Source organism: Salminus brasiliensis, chromosome 6 (genome assembly GCF_030463535.1).
Source record: "Salminus brasiliensis chromosome 6, fSalBra1.hap2, whole genome shotgun sequence".
Lineage (NCBI taxonomy): Eukaryota > Metazoa > Chordata > Actinopteri > Characiformes > Bryconidae > Salminus > Salminus brasiliensis.
In genome coordinates, this window is record NC_132883.1 from 46,393,614 (window position 1) to 46,408,599 (window position 14,986).

A 14,986-nucleotide genomic window follows, 5' to 3' on the forward strand; every position below is an offset into this window, starting at 1 on the left:
GAAAAATCAGATTCTGATTCTGATTCTGATTCTGAAGTCCAAGGGTAGCTTTGTGTTGAACTTTGTTTGCCATTCCCGTCTTTTCCCCACCACTTCTTGGAGTGTTTTTTCCACATCATTTCACACCTTCCCTGTAATGCAGTGGTAACACACTGCCCTTTGGTTCAGTGGTTTGCCAGTTCGAACTTGGTTTCCAGCACATTAAATTGAGTCTGAGGAAGGACAGCCAGCAACTGCTGCTCAGGCTCTCATTGCCCAGGCTCTACTTCCCCCTCAGACAAGATCCCACACAGAGGGCATGCCCAGGTGGCACTGCTAGAGAGATATGCTGAAGAACCTTACAAATGCAGGGGGGTTCTGCTGCAATTTTCTCAGTTCCCCACTAAATGTTTAAAGGTGGCTTTTAGGGTGACCTTTTTAACAGGACATGCCCTGGCTTGGGTCCTTGCACTGTGGGAACAGAACTCCACAGACCACGCCACCAGCCATACATTCGCTGCTGCTATGTGTCAGACCTTACAACCTTGTTGATGGAAGGCAGGCTGAATCGCGTCTCCTAGAACTTTCTCAAAGCTCTCGCTCTGTGGCCCAGTAAGTCGTAGACGTCCGAACCCTAGCTGTAGAGAGTGGCTGAAATAAGGAGGCCTTGATGGCCATCTTCCAGCAAGGACTTAATGAAAGGCTTATGGATGAACTGGCAACACATGACCAGCTCGCCATTCTATCCAAGCTATGAAATGTGCATTCGTCTTACCCACATTTGCCAGAGAGCTTGTGCAGTGTCCTCTGGGGAGGCACCTTAACCCATGCATCTGGGTGGCTTATGCCCAGTGCCTACCACCTCATCTGCAAGAAAAGGGGGCGAATGGAATGTGGCATTTCTCATGCCCTCTGGGAATGCGCCAAGACCAAGGGTAGTATATGTGTAGTATACAGGTTTGTATACGTGTAACTCAATAACCTTTTTATTTACAGTCAGTCCCTCGAGGAACACATAGGACAGGTAAACCACCTGTTCATAAAGTTGTAGAAATCTGTGTTTCATGCTGACTCGGTGGCCTTTCTGGGATTCATCATCTCTAAGGGTGCCCTTCACATGGACCCTGCCAAAGTTAAGGCAGTTATTGACTGTCTATGTCCTATCTCCCTTGCTCCAGCTTTTCTTGGGGTTTGCAGAATTTCAGTTCTGTGACAGCTCCTGTTACTGCCCTTAGAGAAGCAGGGGTCCCAGCAGCTGAACATTATGTTCGACCATGCCACCACATGAGGCGAAAACCTCCCTCCTGGCAGTTACTGAAGCCAGAGGATGCACTGCTGAACATAAGAGATGCAGTGCACCATCGTTCCACTGTGGCCAGCAAGTCTGCCTCTGTACCTATGACCTCCCCTGTCAGTAAAGAGAAGGAAAAAGAGAAAAAGTTAAGTCTTTATTAAGGAGAGAAAGTCTAGGTGTAAAGCACGGGGGCTCAGCTCGCTGCCTTTAAGCTGATTAATTTCAATAAACAAGCATTTTAGTTGCAGCCTTATTCTTAGCACCGAGACTAAGGGTGGTTCTGTGTTGATCTCTGTTGTTTATTGTCTCCCTTTGTTTAAAAATGCCATTTTGTGTGTCTCTGTTTGCCGTTCCCACCTCTTTCCCCACCACTTCTTGGAGTAGTTTTTCCACATCTTTTCACAGTGGTAACACACTGCCATTTGGTTCAGTGGGTTGCAGCTTCCAGCACATTAAGCAAAACACACCAGATCATTTTTTACCTTCCTTATTGCCCATTGTTTATTTATATCCCTGCTTAACACAAATAAATAAACCAGGAAATCTGCTCCTGGGTCCATCACCCCCATCCTTTAAAGTGTCCCCTTTTAGTGAATGGAGGTGTAGTGTTAGTGTGTTAATAAGAAAGCAGGTGATTGGATGTGCAGTGCTATAGTAAGTGTTTTTTCAACTCAGTTCAGACATTCTCTCATCACATCTCTTTTCAAAAGCACAGAATCCATTAAGCTCCTTGAACATTTCTTCCTCTGACATGGCTCGGGGCTGTTCACATACTTTTGGTCATCTAGTATGAAAATGTGTAACACAACCAATGGCTGATCAAACTCAGTAGGACTTAAGGTCTAAAATCAGCCAGAATCAAAAATGAACATAAAGGGGAAAAATTATATGGACTATATGGTTTATATGGTTTGTGGACTATTGATAGCAGCACTATGACTGCTACTTAACAGCATATCAAGTTCTAAGAGGGTAAGAACCTAAGTGCTGTCTTTCCTTACTGTAGCCAGCACAGCTGACATCCAGACAGACAGTAAATACTGCCTCACTGCTGAAGATGTGTTTTTTTGTTTGAGCAAATTTTGAGCTGCTTTCTTTCATCAGATAAAACTAATTTACCAACAACTACACCAACAACTACACCCACAAACCCAACTATACCATCAACTACAGTAACAACTACTCCAGCCACTTCACCAGCAACTACAGTGCCAGCAACTACAGTAACAACTACACCATCAACTACAGTAACAACTACACCATCAACTACAGTACCGACAACTACTTCAGTAACTACACCAACACCTAAAGTAACAACTACTTCTGCAACTACATCAGCTACAGTACCAACACCTACACCAACAACTACACTACAAAAAACTACCCAAGGAACTACAACTACACTAACAACTCCAGCAACTACATTAACTACACCAGCAAATAACCCTACAACTACAGTACCAACAACTATACCACTAACAACTACAGTACTGACAACTGCATCAACTGTGCCAACAACTCCAGTACCAACAACTATAATATTAACTACATCAACCATTACAGAACCAACAACCCCAACTATAGTACCAGCAATTACAAAACCAAGTACAACTACTACTGCAGTACCAACAACAACTACACCAACAACTATAAATTCAGTGCAGAAAACTACAATATCAACCTCTACACCAACAACGCCAACAGCAACTATATCAACAACTACACCAATAATTGTAATTACAACGACAACTACAACAGCAGCTACACAACCAGGTGAGTTGCCACATTATACACAGTGTAAACAGTAGTCTTTCTAAACGATTGATAGATATTATAGATCTGTCTGTTTGATAGATTTGACTAAAAGATCTGACTAAACGATAGATCTGATTGATTTATAGATCTGACTGAATGATAGATGTGAGTGCAGCATCCTGACTCACTAGCCTTGAACCTTAAAGTTCTTTTACACCCAACACTTTTGAGGTTTGAGGAACTTAAAATCATACAAAACAAAAGATGAATTCCTGACTAAATTACACCTAGGCTTGAGGCTTTTACTGCCTTTTATGCATCATCACACTTTTTTACTAAACTCAGCAGCCAATTTAATTGCTTCACATTATAGCAACATTCCTAAATTCTGTTACCCAAATACAAACCTACAAGTATTAACAAAGAATAAAATACATATTTACAATATACATTTTCAATTAAAATACAAAAATGGCTCTAACAATATATCTGATAGGTCTGACCAATTGATCTGACTGAACGGTTAATCTGACTGATGTGACTTGTATAGACACATTGATCTGTGTTGTATGGATATTTGTGTGACTCAGGTGGACTTACAGTGTATTCTCCTTGTACCTCATCAGAATCCATCTCAATGTCCTTACATCTAGATGAAACCTTTGACGTAAGCCTGCAAAATCCAAGCAGTCCTAAATATGAAGAGTTAAGAAGTAAAGTTGAAAGTGCGGTAAGATAACACGGTTTTGACCTACAGCACACTTTCAGCCAGTGTGTTCACGCTCTGAGCTGGGTCTTAAAAAGGTCCACTTTAGACAAAACATCTCACAGCCAGTTTATCATTAATGTAAAATATAATTCTAATATAATAAAGACTATAATACAATGACTAATGACTCCATTCAGACCCTACTATCTAGAAGCGGCTTTTAGAGTTTGGGGTTTAGTTTTGGTTTCATTTGGGGTTTAGTTGAGTTTTAGACACAGTTTGGGATTAGTTTGGGATTAGTTGGGGTTTGGAGGCACAGCAGGTTTGATTTAGAGGATGAATTTCCTTCAGGAGAGAAACAGGGTCTGGACTTTCATGATTGTTTTTTTTTTCCCTGGTTTTACTGGTTAGGGTTAGGGTTAGAGTTTGAATGTAAAAGCAGAAACTGGGAACATGCAGGGGAAAAATGCAACAAAAAACTTCATGGAGCTCCTGAAATAAATTTTTAAATAAAACAATATTTTAAAATTGCTTTTAATTTTGATTTGCTGATCTGATTAAGGCATTTAGACCTGAGTTCCTTTACAGGGATTAAGGCTAGTCCCAGACTGTGAAGCATAACTGCGATTCTCTACTGCTAGGAAAATATAGTCTTAGATTAAGCTTAGTCCCTGTTTGGGAAACAGACTCTGTAATAGAGGTTTAATGATGTTTCTTTGAATTCAGCTTAAGAAGAGTTACAAAGGTGTTCCCGGATTCCTCTCTGTAACTGTGACGGGATTCAGGTACTGAGTTTTTAATGCTCAAATCTTGTGTTTCAGATTTACGTTCAGCTACTGATGAGTGCGTGTGTGTGTCTGTAGGTCAGGGAGTGTGATTGTGGATTTCATAGTTAAACTGGCTTCCACAGCCGACAGTAAAGACGGCACTCTGGTGGACGCAAACGCAGACGTCGTGACCAACCTGCGGGACACTGGCCTTTCGCCCATGCCAGACTCAGTGGCTCAGAGCAGTAAAACTAACCCCCTTCAATCAGTTTTACACTTTACATTTTTACTGCCCAGCGGATGTTCGTATAATATGAATATTTTAAGAATGTTAATGACTCTGCTGAACTCCACAGTTTTATATACAGTATTTTAAGGCATTATTTTTGACACATTGTGTTGGGAGGTGTGTGTTTTGATACAGTTTTAGGACTGTGTAGTTTAAAACTGATCATGTTTAGCCTTCTGTAGCACAGTATTAATAACTATATATAACTATAACTATATAACTGTGTTAATAAGTATTAGTAACGTAACAACTGTTAATAACTGTATTAATAATTGTAATCATATATTTACTGTGTGAAACATCAGCTTCATCACGTTTATCTGGTTTACAGAGAATCAAATGTTGGGGCCAGGTCAGACAGTGTATCCGGAAGAAGACATGACACTGAACTGCAATTCAGGCCAGCAGGTTCTGGGGACAATTAAATGGAAATTAAAGGGAACAGAGTTGCAGTCGAATTCACACTACCAGTTTTCAGGAGACGTTCAACAAACTCTGATAGTAAAGATTACCTCCACCGCGGATAATGGTGAGCTCTGTCCTTATTATACAGCACACCGAATCATCTAATTACCATTCCTGTACTGATGTTCATGTTACTGTACCGTTGTTAATATTCCAAAACTGACATAACACTGGGGAGAAGGTGTACTTGGAACTGAAGTGTAGATTGGATGGTGTGGTTGGGGGTGAGTTTAAAATTAAGCTTGAAGTTTGCTTGAAAATATCAGGGGGTCTGGGGTTACTCTGGACTCACTTTCCCTACATAACCAATCCGCCCACACCGTCAGTCACTTGTAATGGAATTCCTGAGATGGAATACATGAACGTTTGTTGGAAATGGAAAAGGAAAATCAGGGTAAAGTCTGTCTGAGCGTGGCGTAGCATATTCTTCCTAATAAAGTCTGAAAATGCGTTAAATAATCAGATAATATTCAGACAACAATCTCAGATTGAGAAATGGTAAACACTGAGATGTCATTTTTTGGCGCTGTGAGGACTCTAACACTGCTGATCTGGTTTCCTCCTGTAGGTCGTTATGAATGCTGGTACACTACCAGCAGCGGGCTGAATATTCTGTGGGAGGACATAAACTACATCGAGCAGTACCCCAGCATTCAAACGACTCCCAGCAGGACTTACAGGTGTTCAAACCATGTTAAGCTCAGCTGCTGTGTGTACGAGCATTATGACATTCAGCTGAATCAAGGCATTAAAGTTGTTGCTTCGAGTAAGTTCTCACTTCATCACCTGCTGTGTATTACCACAGTTTCTCAATCAGTTCCTCAATTGTTCCTTTATCATTCTGACAGTTCTGACTGAGACTTCCTTTTTACCATTACAGCAACGGCCTCCACGCCTGTTCTCTCACAGCAAAAGTGCATCCAGTACCCGTACCAGGGGGAGTGTGGATCAGACATGGACTTTGTCTGCAGTCTTACCAATACAAAGTTAAGCAGGTTCTTGTACAGTTCAAACACAATAAACGTGAAGATCTCTAAAGCTCCACTTGCAGATTTGTCCCCCAACCAGCGTAAGTGCAGCAATTATTCTACTATTCTATCAAATCTAGCCTAGGGTTATCTAATCTCATCTAGACTAATGCAGCCTCTAATTAGCCTCATCTAATGTAGTCTCATGTAATCTTACTCAATGTAATTTAATCTAAAATATTCTGAACTAATATAGTCTAATTACATTTATTTCAATCTCCATCATGGTATCATGTTGTGTTTGCTCTCTCTGCAGCTATAACGTGTTACAATATGGAGTTTGGGCTTGGTACAGAGGGCGACAAAGCTACTGGATCATGTGAGATGGATGAAGTGGGCAGTAAAACAGGAGAGTGTAATTCAAGTGGAACCTGGAAAGTTATCCTCAACAACTGCGTCCTTCGAGTTTTTGAAACACTGAAACAGGAATCTCAGGTGAATCTACTGTTAACTGACGATTATGAGAGAAGGTTTAGAGGAAAATGGAAAGAACATCTTTAAGAACATAGCAAACACAACTTCAGTTTGCTAACATTAGTTAGCTAGCTATCTGGAACAGTACTGCTGAATGGTTCACACAGTTGGAATGCAGGCGTTCTATGCAGGGTGTCACTGTAAATATTATGTAATCTTAGTGAACTCATCAAAGCCCACCTCAGACTGTCCCAGGAGTGTCTGAGGGCCATGAAGTTTCATGGATGTGAGGACACAACTGATGACTTTGCATCAATAAAATGACAGCAGATGGGTGTGAGGGGGATTATGGGGATGAGAAAGTTTAACCATATGATTTAAAAGATTCAGAACACGCAGCAGTGGGAAGCCATTGCTGCAGTGCCTGAGGAGTAGAGAGGGTGAAGGGCTTTGCTTTTGCTGTTGAGCTGGTGCTGTCGCTTTGCTGTTGTGGGTTCGATACCCCCCTGTGTTCAATAGTCTGGTGCTATAACCGCTGATCCACCACTGCCCCAAATAGCCTGTAAATTGCACCATTTTGAAAGCTGGCAATCTTTGCATTGGCCGGGAATTAGACCTGGGTCTTCCGCATGGCAGGTGAGAATTTAACCTCTAAACCACCAATGCTTAGACTTAGATGATGATGATGATGCTGATAAACCTACTGACAGTAAGCAAATAAACTTGAACAGCAGATAATAGCAGGATGCCCACTACCTGAGGTAAGGACCCCAAAGCCCAATCAAAGCAAACCCTGTTCCCATAAGGAACATTAGTAGAACATGTTTGGGTGGTGAGGGAGGACACACTCCCAAACTGCCTTTCACTGCCTTTTCTGAACGTTTTATTGAACGTCTTTCTTTTTTTGTCTTTGAAGAGTTTGGATATGAACAATGTGAAACTGTTTGTGGAAAAGGTGACAGAAATTACCAAACAACATGTCGACGAGGTGTCCAATTCCACAGGCAACGTCGCAACTATCATAACCTTACTGAACACTATCGCAAATGCTTCACAGAATATTGAGGTTGATCAAGGTGTCATTAAGGTGAGTAAAACTAAACAGCCACATGTTTGTAGTTGGAAACTCTGGTTAATAAAGTTGATTATCTGTGTCAGTGTTTCAAGATTAGTTTTAGAGTTTTGTTGCTTCAATGAAGGTTTGTTTTCATTCCTTTTTTTCCCTTTAGAATTTCCTAGAAACAGTGGACATCATTTCATCTAATCAAACACAGACTACATGGGCTACGTTAAATGTTGAAAGTGTCAGCCAAGGAAACAGTTCTTTACTCCTGAAATCTCTGGAATATATTGTTAAAAGTGTATCAAAAGACATCCCTGATTTTAAAACCAACAGCACCGAATTCAGAAAGACCACCATCACTGATCAGCCTTTCAGTCAGACATTCGGGAATGATTCGGCTACGATATTCATCTCCAACACCACGCTAACTAAAAACCTCACAATCACTACCTTGGCATTTTTCAGCCTGAATATAATTCTGCCATCGAGAAATGAAAGTGTGAATGATACCTTAAAAAACACCATTAATGCAATCATCGTTCTGGTCTCCCCCAGTCGGAACCAAAGCATCAACAACGCCACCCTGAGCTTCAAAAAACTCAATACTACAGACAAACTGGCAAATCCAGAGTGTGTTTTCTGGAACTTTAATCTTTATAACACTATAGGAGGATGGGACTCATTTGGCTGCAAGAAGAAGACAGATGTCCAAGGAATTGTGACGTGTGAATGTAATCACACCACATCATTTTCTATACTGATGTCTCCCTCCATCGTGAACTTCGTCCCCTTGTCCACAATCACCTATGTGGGTGTTGGTGTGTCCGTGGTAAGCTTGGTGGTGTTCCTCATCATCGAAGCCATCTTCTGGAAACCAATCACCAAAAGCTCCTCGACCAGAAGTCCGATGTTAAATCTACGACACATCTCCTTGGTCAACATTGCTGTGTCCCTTCTTATTGCCAACATCTGCTTTATTTTTGGGGCGGCCATTGCAAAGGCAGATACTGTATCAATAAGCCTATGTAGCGCAGCAGCATTCTTCACCCACTTCTTCTACCTGGCTCTTTTCTTTTGGATGCTGGTGTCTGCCCTCCTGCTGCTGTACAGTGTCACAGTGGTTTTCTCAAGCATGTCCAAGACTTCCATGATGGCAATTTCCTTCAGTGTGGGATACGGAGCTCCGCTCATCATCGCTGTCACCACTGTGGCATCAACAGTTGGAGGGGAAAAGTACATTGCGAAGAAAAGTGCATGCTGGTTGAACTGGGACGAGTCTAGAGCTCTGCTTGCCTTTGCTGTTCCAGCCCTGTTCATAGTCTTTATTAACTTTTTGGTCATGATTGTGGTCCTGGTTAAAATGCTAAAGAAAAAAGTGGGAGAAAGAACCTCAGATGAGAAGAATGCCATGGCCGTCATCGCTCGATTTGTGGTCGTTTTAACCCCTGTTTTTGGCATAACCTGGGGGCTCGGCCTGGGCATCATGATCAAGCCTGAAAGTGAACCACTGCACTACCTGTTTGGCATCCTAAACTCATTCCAGGTAGACACTCTAGCATGCTTTACAAGTAGTATGACGTATGTGTGTGTACTTGTGTGTGTGTGTGTGTGTATGTGTATATTAGAAGTTGGATTATGAATCATTTTTTACAAGATAATTAAAATAACTGTTTTGTTAGTAGCTAAAAGGGACAGGGGTTTGAGAAGGGAGGTACTAGTTTCAGCCTCAGGCATTACAGTACAAAGTAAGAATGTCACTGAATCCAAAGGCAGTGTTCAAAATAAACAGATAGATCATAAACAAATACAGAAACCAATAGGGGTGCTAAATTCACTTTTATATTCTATATCTCCCAGGTTTTGATGGATAGGCTTTTAAATTTCAAGAACCCTATCAAATCCACCAAAAACTTTGCCCCCTCCTCAATGTCTGAACATTACTTGTCCCTTTCTCATACAGTGAGAAAGGGTCTCAATGATGCAGTGTTGTCAAAACGATTAAGCACTAAGGTCTAAGAGAACTTTCAGGTAATGATGTGATGAATAGGTGTGTTTTTCTAAAGGTGTGTTTAATCAGTATTTAATCGGGGGGGGGGGGGGGGTTAGTCGGTACTGAATGTGCTGCTGGTCAGTGAGGTGTTGAGCCCATATAGACCACTCACTGCCCAGCACAGACCCCCACTACATGTAGCCCATACAGACCGCTCACTGCCCAGCACAGACCCCACTACATGTAGCCCATACAGACCACTCACTGCCCAGCACAGTCCCCACTACATGTAGCACATACAGACCGCTCACTGCCCAGCACAGACCCTCACTACATGTAGCACATACAGACCGCTCACTGCCCAGCTCCGACACCCACTACGTGTAGCCCATACAGACCACTCACTGCCCAGCACAGACCCCCACTACATGTAGCCCATACACACCACTCACTGCCCAGCACAGACCCCCACTACATGTAGCCCATACAGACCACTCACTGCCCAGTACAGACCCCCACTACATGTAGCCCATACACACCACTCACTGCCCAGCACAGACCCCCACTACATGTAGCCCATACAGACCACTCACTGCCCAGCACAGACCCCCACTACATGTAGCCCATACAGACTACTCACTGCCCAGCACAGACCCCCACTACATGTAGCCCATACAGACCACTCACTGCCCAGCACAGACCCCCACTACATGTAGCCCATACAGACTACTCACTGCCCAGCACAGACCCCCACTACATGTAGCCCATACAGACCACTCACTGCCCAGCACAGACCCCCACTACATGTAGCCCATACAGACCACTCACTGCCCAGCACAGACCCCTGCTACATGTAGCCCATACAGACCACTCACTGCCCAGCACAGAGTTTGAGTTCTACTCTTCTTGCTCTTCTACTGTTTACTTTTGCTGTACTTCAATCTCTGCTGCCCACAGCACTCACTAGTGGATTTGTTTAGTCTATATGTAGACATACATCTTTGACAAGCAGATAAAGGATCTTGTAAAGGAACCCTGTCTAACCTGTACTTATTTGATTGTGTATCTCAGGGGTTCTTCGTAGCAGTGCTGGGAACCCTGTTTGATAGGAAGGTTGGTGTGCTAATGTTGTTTTACTGCATATGGTGGTGGTTTGAGGTGCTGGTTTGATGTTAAATCATGTTCTTCTGCAGATTTCTAAATCTATCAGACAGAAATTGCGCAGGCTGAGGTCCAGTGGAACATATGTGAGTCCCTCCTCTGTGTTCTATCGCTGTCTGTGTTCCTTTACTGCATTTTAAACATTAACCCATTCAAATGTGTTTAACTGCAGAGCTCTACAGGGACAGTGAGCAGCTCCAACAGAACCGGCTCCACTGGGGTTATATAAACATACTTTTCAGGTAAGGCACCACTGTAAGTAAAATCCATTACAGAGTTTTACCATGTTTTGTTTTGGATTTATTTTAATGTGATATTTAATGTTTTTCAGACACAGAGGAGTTTCTCCTCCTCCCACTTCACTCGGTTTATTTCTCTGAACTGAAGAAGCAGTTCTTCTGTTTTCAGTCTAAATATTCTCTTGTACTTTTGGGACATTTGGGCATTTTTTTAAAAATTATTATTAATGTGTAATAAATATTACTGTTCATTACACACACACACACATGTTGTGATCAGACTCACTGCAACACCCAAGCACTTCAAAAGGGACTTTATTGAAAAATGAATTTGATAAATAATTATCATATACAAATACATTAGGTCATAACTTACTGAATACATTTCAAATAATAAATATTTAATGTGCACAAACGATACATTCAGTACTCGGATGAAAAAAAACTAAAACTGTTTGAAATATCTCTTTTCTTCTTTTTTCTTTAATAAAGTCTCTAATACAATTTCTGTTTGTTATGGTTATTATTATTGAGGAAGAATCCAGCCAGTAGAGATGTGAATCTGAATGGGATTATTTTGGATCTGTGAACTTATGTGAATTAATAGAAAAACAGAATTTTTTCATATGAAAACTGTATCAAACAAAACCAACCTTAAAATTCAGTTTCAGATGTTGATCCAGATTCTAAATGATTCCATTCAGATCCACATTTCTCTGATTAGGCCTGTCTTTTATAATGAGATGGAAAATAAATTACATCAAACACCGAAAGCCCTTCAGATCTGGTTCTGATGGATGTACAGGCAGGTGTCCTCGCGTTACATGTCACCAGATAACCAGTAACTGGATATGAAGACTACGACTGGATCTGAACCAGAATGCAGTTTGAGTCAGGATCTCTGACTGTCACTAGGGGGAGCTGTTAGGCGAGGACTATTGCTGGAGTGATGCTGTTGAACAAGGAACATTGTTAAACCTGTAGTGAGCTCTCCTGGCCTTTCTTTAACGATGGTGATCTCCAGCACCTGAGAAGAAGAACAGAAATTATTCAGATCTGAAATTTATTAAAGAATATTAAAATCATATTAAAAATGATGCAGTGTTGTCAAAACGATTAAGCACTAAGGTCTAAGAGAACTTTCAGGTAATGATGTGATAAATAGGTGTGTTTTTCTAAAGGTGTGTTTAATCAGTATTTAATTGGGGGGGGGGGGGTTAGTCGGTATTGAACGTGCTGCTGGTCAGTAAGGTGTTGAGCATTATTGGTGCTGGTCAGTAGGGTCTGAGCCATCAGGCTGGATTACCTTCTCTTATAGCTAAAGCAGAGAAGGACAGCAATGCAGCCCAGCAGCAGCAGAACTCCACAGGTGATCCCAATGATTTCCTCTGGCTGTGACAAACCCAGGGTGGTCAGCAGAACATGCTCACAGCGAGGACCTGAGAATGTTGGGTCACACCTGAGAGATCATGAACATTCATTTCACTTCACAGTTTTTCACTTCATTAAAAACTAAAAGTAACATCTTATTCAGTCATATACTATAAATCTATTTATGGTACCATTGCCATTATGAATGTATAGGTGACCACTGTGAATAATTCAGTATCCAATCTGAATTACACAAAACCCAGGACAAATATTGCATTGTCCACTATGAATTATCCAGTGTCCACTATGGATTCTGATATTTAACGGTATTTAACTCTGTAGAAATATGTCTCACATGCAGGTGGGCGTGCTCAGGTCATGTGTGTAAGAGCATTTGCCGTTCACACAATATCCCTCATGTTCAGGACCACAGGGACGCTGCATAGCCAAAACTCGGGGCTCCTCACCTACACACACACACACACAAACACACACACACACATACATCAGTTTCTGAATCTGAGTCTCCTCACAGCTCTCCATCACATTATCTCGCATCATCTATGCTAATCAATCACACAGATAGTAACAGGCAGTTACACTGGCAGTAACAGTGTGATGCTACAGTACTCACTGTGTGTGAGGAGCTCTGGGGTGTGTGTGAAATTGGCTGGTGCTGCAGGTTCTGCTGTGGTACAGTAGAGCAGTAACACTGCGACGAGAGCAGGAACAGCTGGAGGAGAAGAGTTGTATTAAAAAGACAGGCCTGTAGAACCTCACACTGAATCCTCACCTCCTCTTTTCCTCTAACATCAACCTGAACTTCAGTCAACTCTTCTGTGATAGTGAAGTAACACAATGTTTCAGTCTGGGAATTCTGGGATTATTTGGGAAAACGACACAGAGTGTGAATCCTGAATAAATGAGTCAGATCATCTCACTGGTCCTAACTCCAACAGGGCTACAGTAAGCTGAGGTTTAGTCCTGATGCTGAAGTATGATGATGAACTCACCATGCTGCTGGATCTTCTCCACACACTGGAGCATTCTCTCCTCTTCTGGACGTTCCTCTGGACGTTCCTCTGAAACTTCTGTGAAGTCTCCTCTTCATTTATGGTGTGTGTTAGCATCTCTACTGTGCGTCACACACCCCATCCAATCAGAACAAGGGCCCACAGAGTCAGCTGATTAGGGTCTAATTCCTGCTGGATGCTGAACTCCACACAAGCCTCAGCGTGCTCAGAACACACACACACACACACACACACACACACACACTTTCTTTTGAAGGAAAACTATTTGCCTTCAGCTGTTCCAGCAGGCCCTCATTCCCCACATGCTTTATCACATATACACACACACACACACACACACACACATACACACACACACACACACACATTGGTTGTGTTCGCTCCTTTGTGTCGGTCTCTGTTATGCTTTAATTACACCTGAAAAACACTTCAGCCTCTCCACCGCTGCTGCTGCCATGGTAATGAGGTTTGGGATAATGGAGGGTTATCTTCTGTCCTCTCAGTGAAACCCTGAACAGCGCACACTCCCTCCTGCCCTCCACCAAGCACCGAGATCCATCTGCTCAAAGCTCAAACTGCAGCTCATTTATGCTCAGACTTTCAGGGTGAAACAGACTGGAGAAAAACAGCAGCTTGGAGCAGAAGGTCTTCCAATACCCCAAATATACACACAGTACCCTAAATATGCACACAGTACCCCAAATACACACACAATACCCTAAATACTCACACAGTACCCTAAATACACACACAGTACCCCAAATACACACACAGTACCCTAAATACACACACAGTACCCCAAATACACACACAATACACCTAAATACGCACACAGTACCCTAAATACAGACACAGTACCCCAAATACACACACAGTACCCGAAATACACACACAGTGCCTTAAATACTCACACAGTACCCCAAATACACACACAGTACCCTAAATACACACACAGTACCCTAAATACGCACACAATACACCTAAATACGCACACAGTACCCTAAATATACACACAGTACCCCAAATACACACACAGTACCCCAAATACACACACAGTACCCGAAATACACACACAGTGCCCTAAATACTCACACAGTACCCCAAATACACACACAGTACTCTAAATACACACACAGTACCCTAAATACACACACAATACACCTAAATATGCACACAGTACCCTAAATATACACACAGTACCCCAAATACACACACAGTACCCCAAATACACACACAGTACCCTAAATAATCACACACAGTACCCTAAATACTCACACAGTACCCTAAATATGCACACAGTACCCCAAATACACACAGTATCCCAAATACACAAACAGTACTCTAAATACGCACACAGTACCCCAAATACATAGTACCCCAAATACACACACAGTACCCTAAATACACACACAGTACCCTAAATAATCA

The 14,986-nt window shown here is 42.1% G+C and overlaps 2 protein-coding genes across 2 annotated transcripts; one reads left to right on the plus strand and one right to left on the minus strand.

Moving 5' to 3' along the window:
- Positions 1-1,263: 1,263 nt before the first annotated feature.
- On the plus strand, positions 1,264-10,923 carry LOC140557846 (adhesion G-protein coupled receptor F1). The gene is made up of 9 exons (XM_072682639.1): positions 1,264-1,418; positions 2,837-3,046; positions 4,601-4,749; positions 5,827-6,024; positions 6,139-6,327; positions 6,543-6,721; positions 7,617-7,787; positions 7,930-9,306; positions 10,825-10,923. The coding sequence occupies exons 1-9, from the start codon at positions 1,264-1,266 to the stop codon at positions 10,921-10,923; spliced, it is 2,727 nt and encodes a 908-aa protein (XP_072538740.1).
- A 603-nt stretch (positions 10,924-11,526) lies between these two features.
- On the minus strand, positions 11,527-13,668 carry epgn (epithelial mitogen homolog (mouse)). Its single transcript, XM_072681188.1, has 5 exons — positions 13,538-13,668; positions 13,159-13,257; positions 12,880-12,991; positions 12,460-12,612; positions 11,527-12,180 (listed from the first exon to the last, which is right to left on the minus strand). The coding sequence occupies exons 1-5, from the start codon at positions 13,569-13,571 to the stop codon at positions 12,126-12,128; spliced, it is 453 nt and encodes a 150-aa protein (XP_072537289.1). The 5' UTR covers positions 13,572-13,668; the 3' UTR covers positions 11,527-12,125.
- Positions 13,669-14,986: the final 1,318 nt, after the last annotated feature.

Excerpts from the sequence above, each read along its gene's own strand:
- epgn (XM_072681188.1), bottom strand. The coding sequence starts at position 13,571 with ATGCTCCAGTGTGTGGAGAAGATCCAGCAGCATG. Across the intron at positions 13,258-13,537 it reads GGAGAAGATCCAGCAGCATG|CTGTTCCTGCTCTCGTCGCA; the intron begins GTGAGTTCATCA and ends CTTCTCCTCCAG. Across the intron at positions 12,613-12,879 it reads CTGAGCACGCCCACCTGCAT|GTGTGACCCAACATTCTCAG; the intron begins GTGAGACATATT and ends ATGATCTCTCAG.
- LOC140557846 (XM_072682639.1), top strand. The coding sequence starts at position 1,264 with ATGAGGCGAAAACCTCCCTCCTGGCAGTTACTGAAGCCAGAGGATGCA. Across the intron at positions 6,328-6,542 it reads AGATTTGTCCCCCAACCAGC|CTATAACGTGTTACAATATG; the intron begins GTAAGTGCAGCA and ends CTCTCTCTGCAG. Across the intron at positions 6,722-7,616 it reads CACTGAAACAGGAATCTCAG|AGTTTGGATATGAACAATGT; the intron begins GTGAATCTACTG and ends TTGTCTTTGAAG.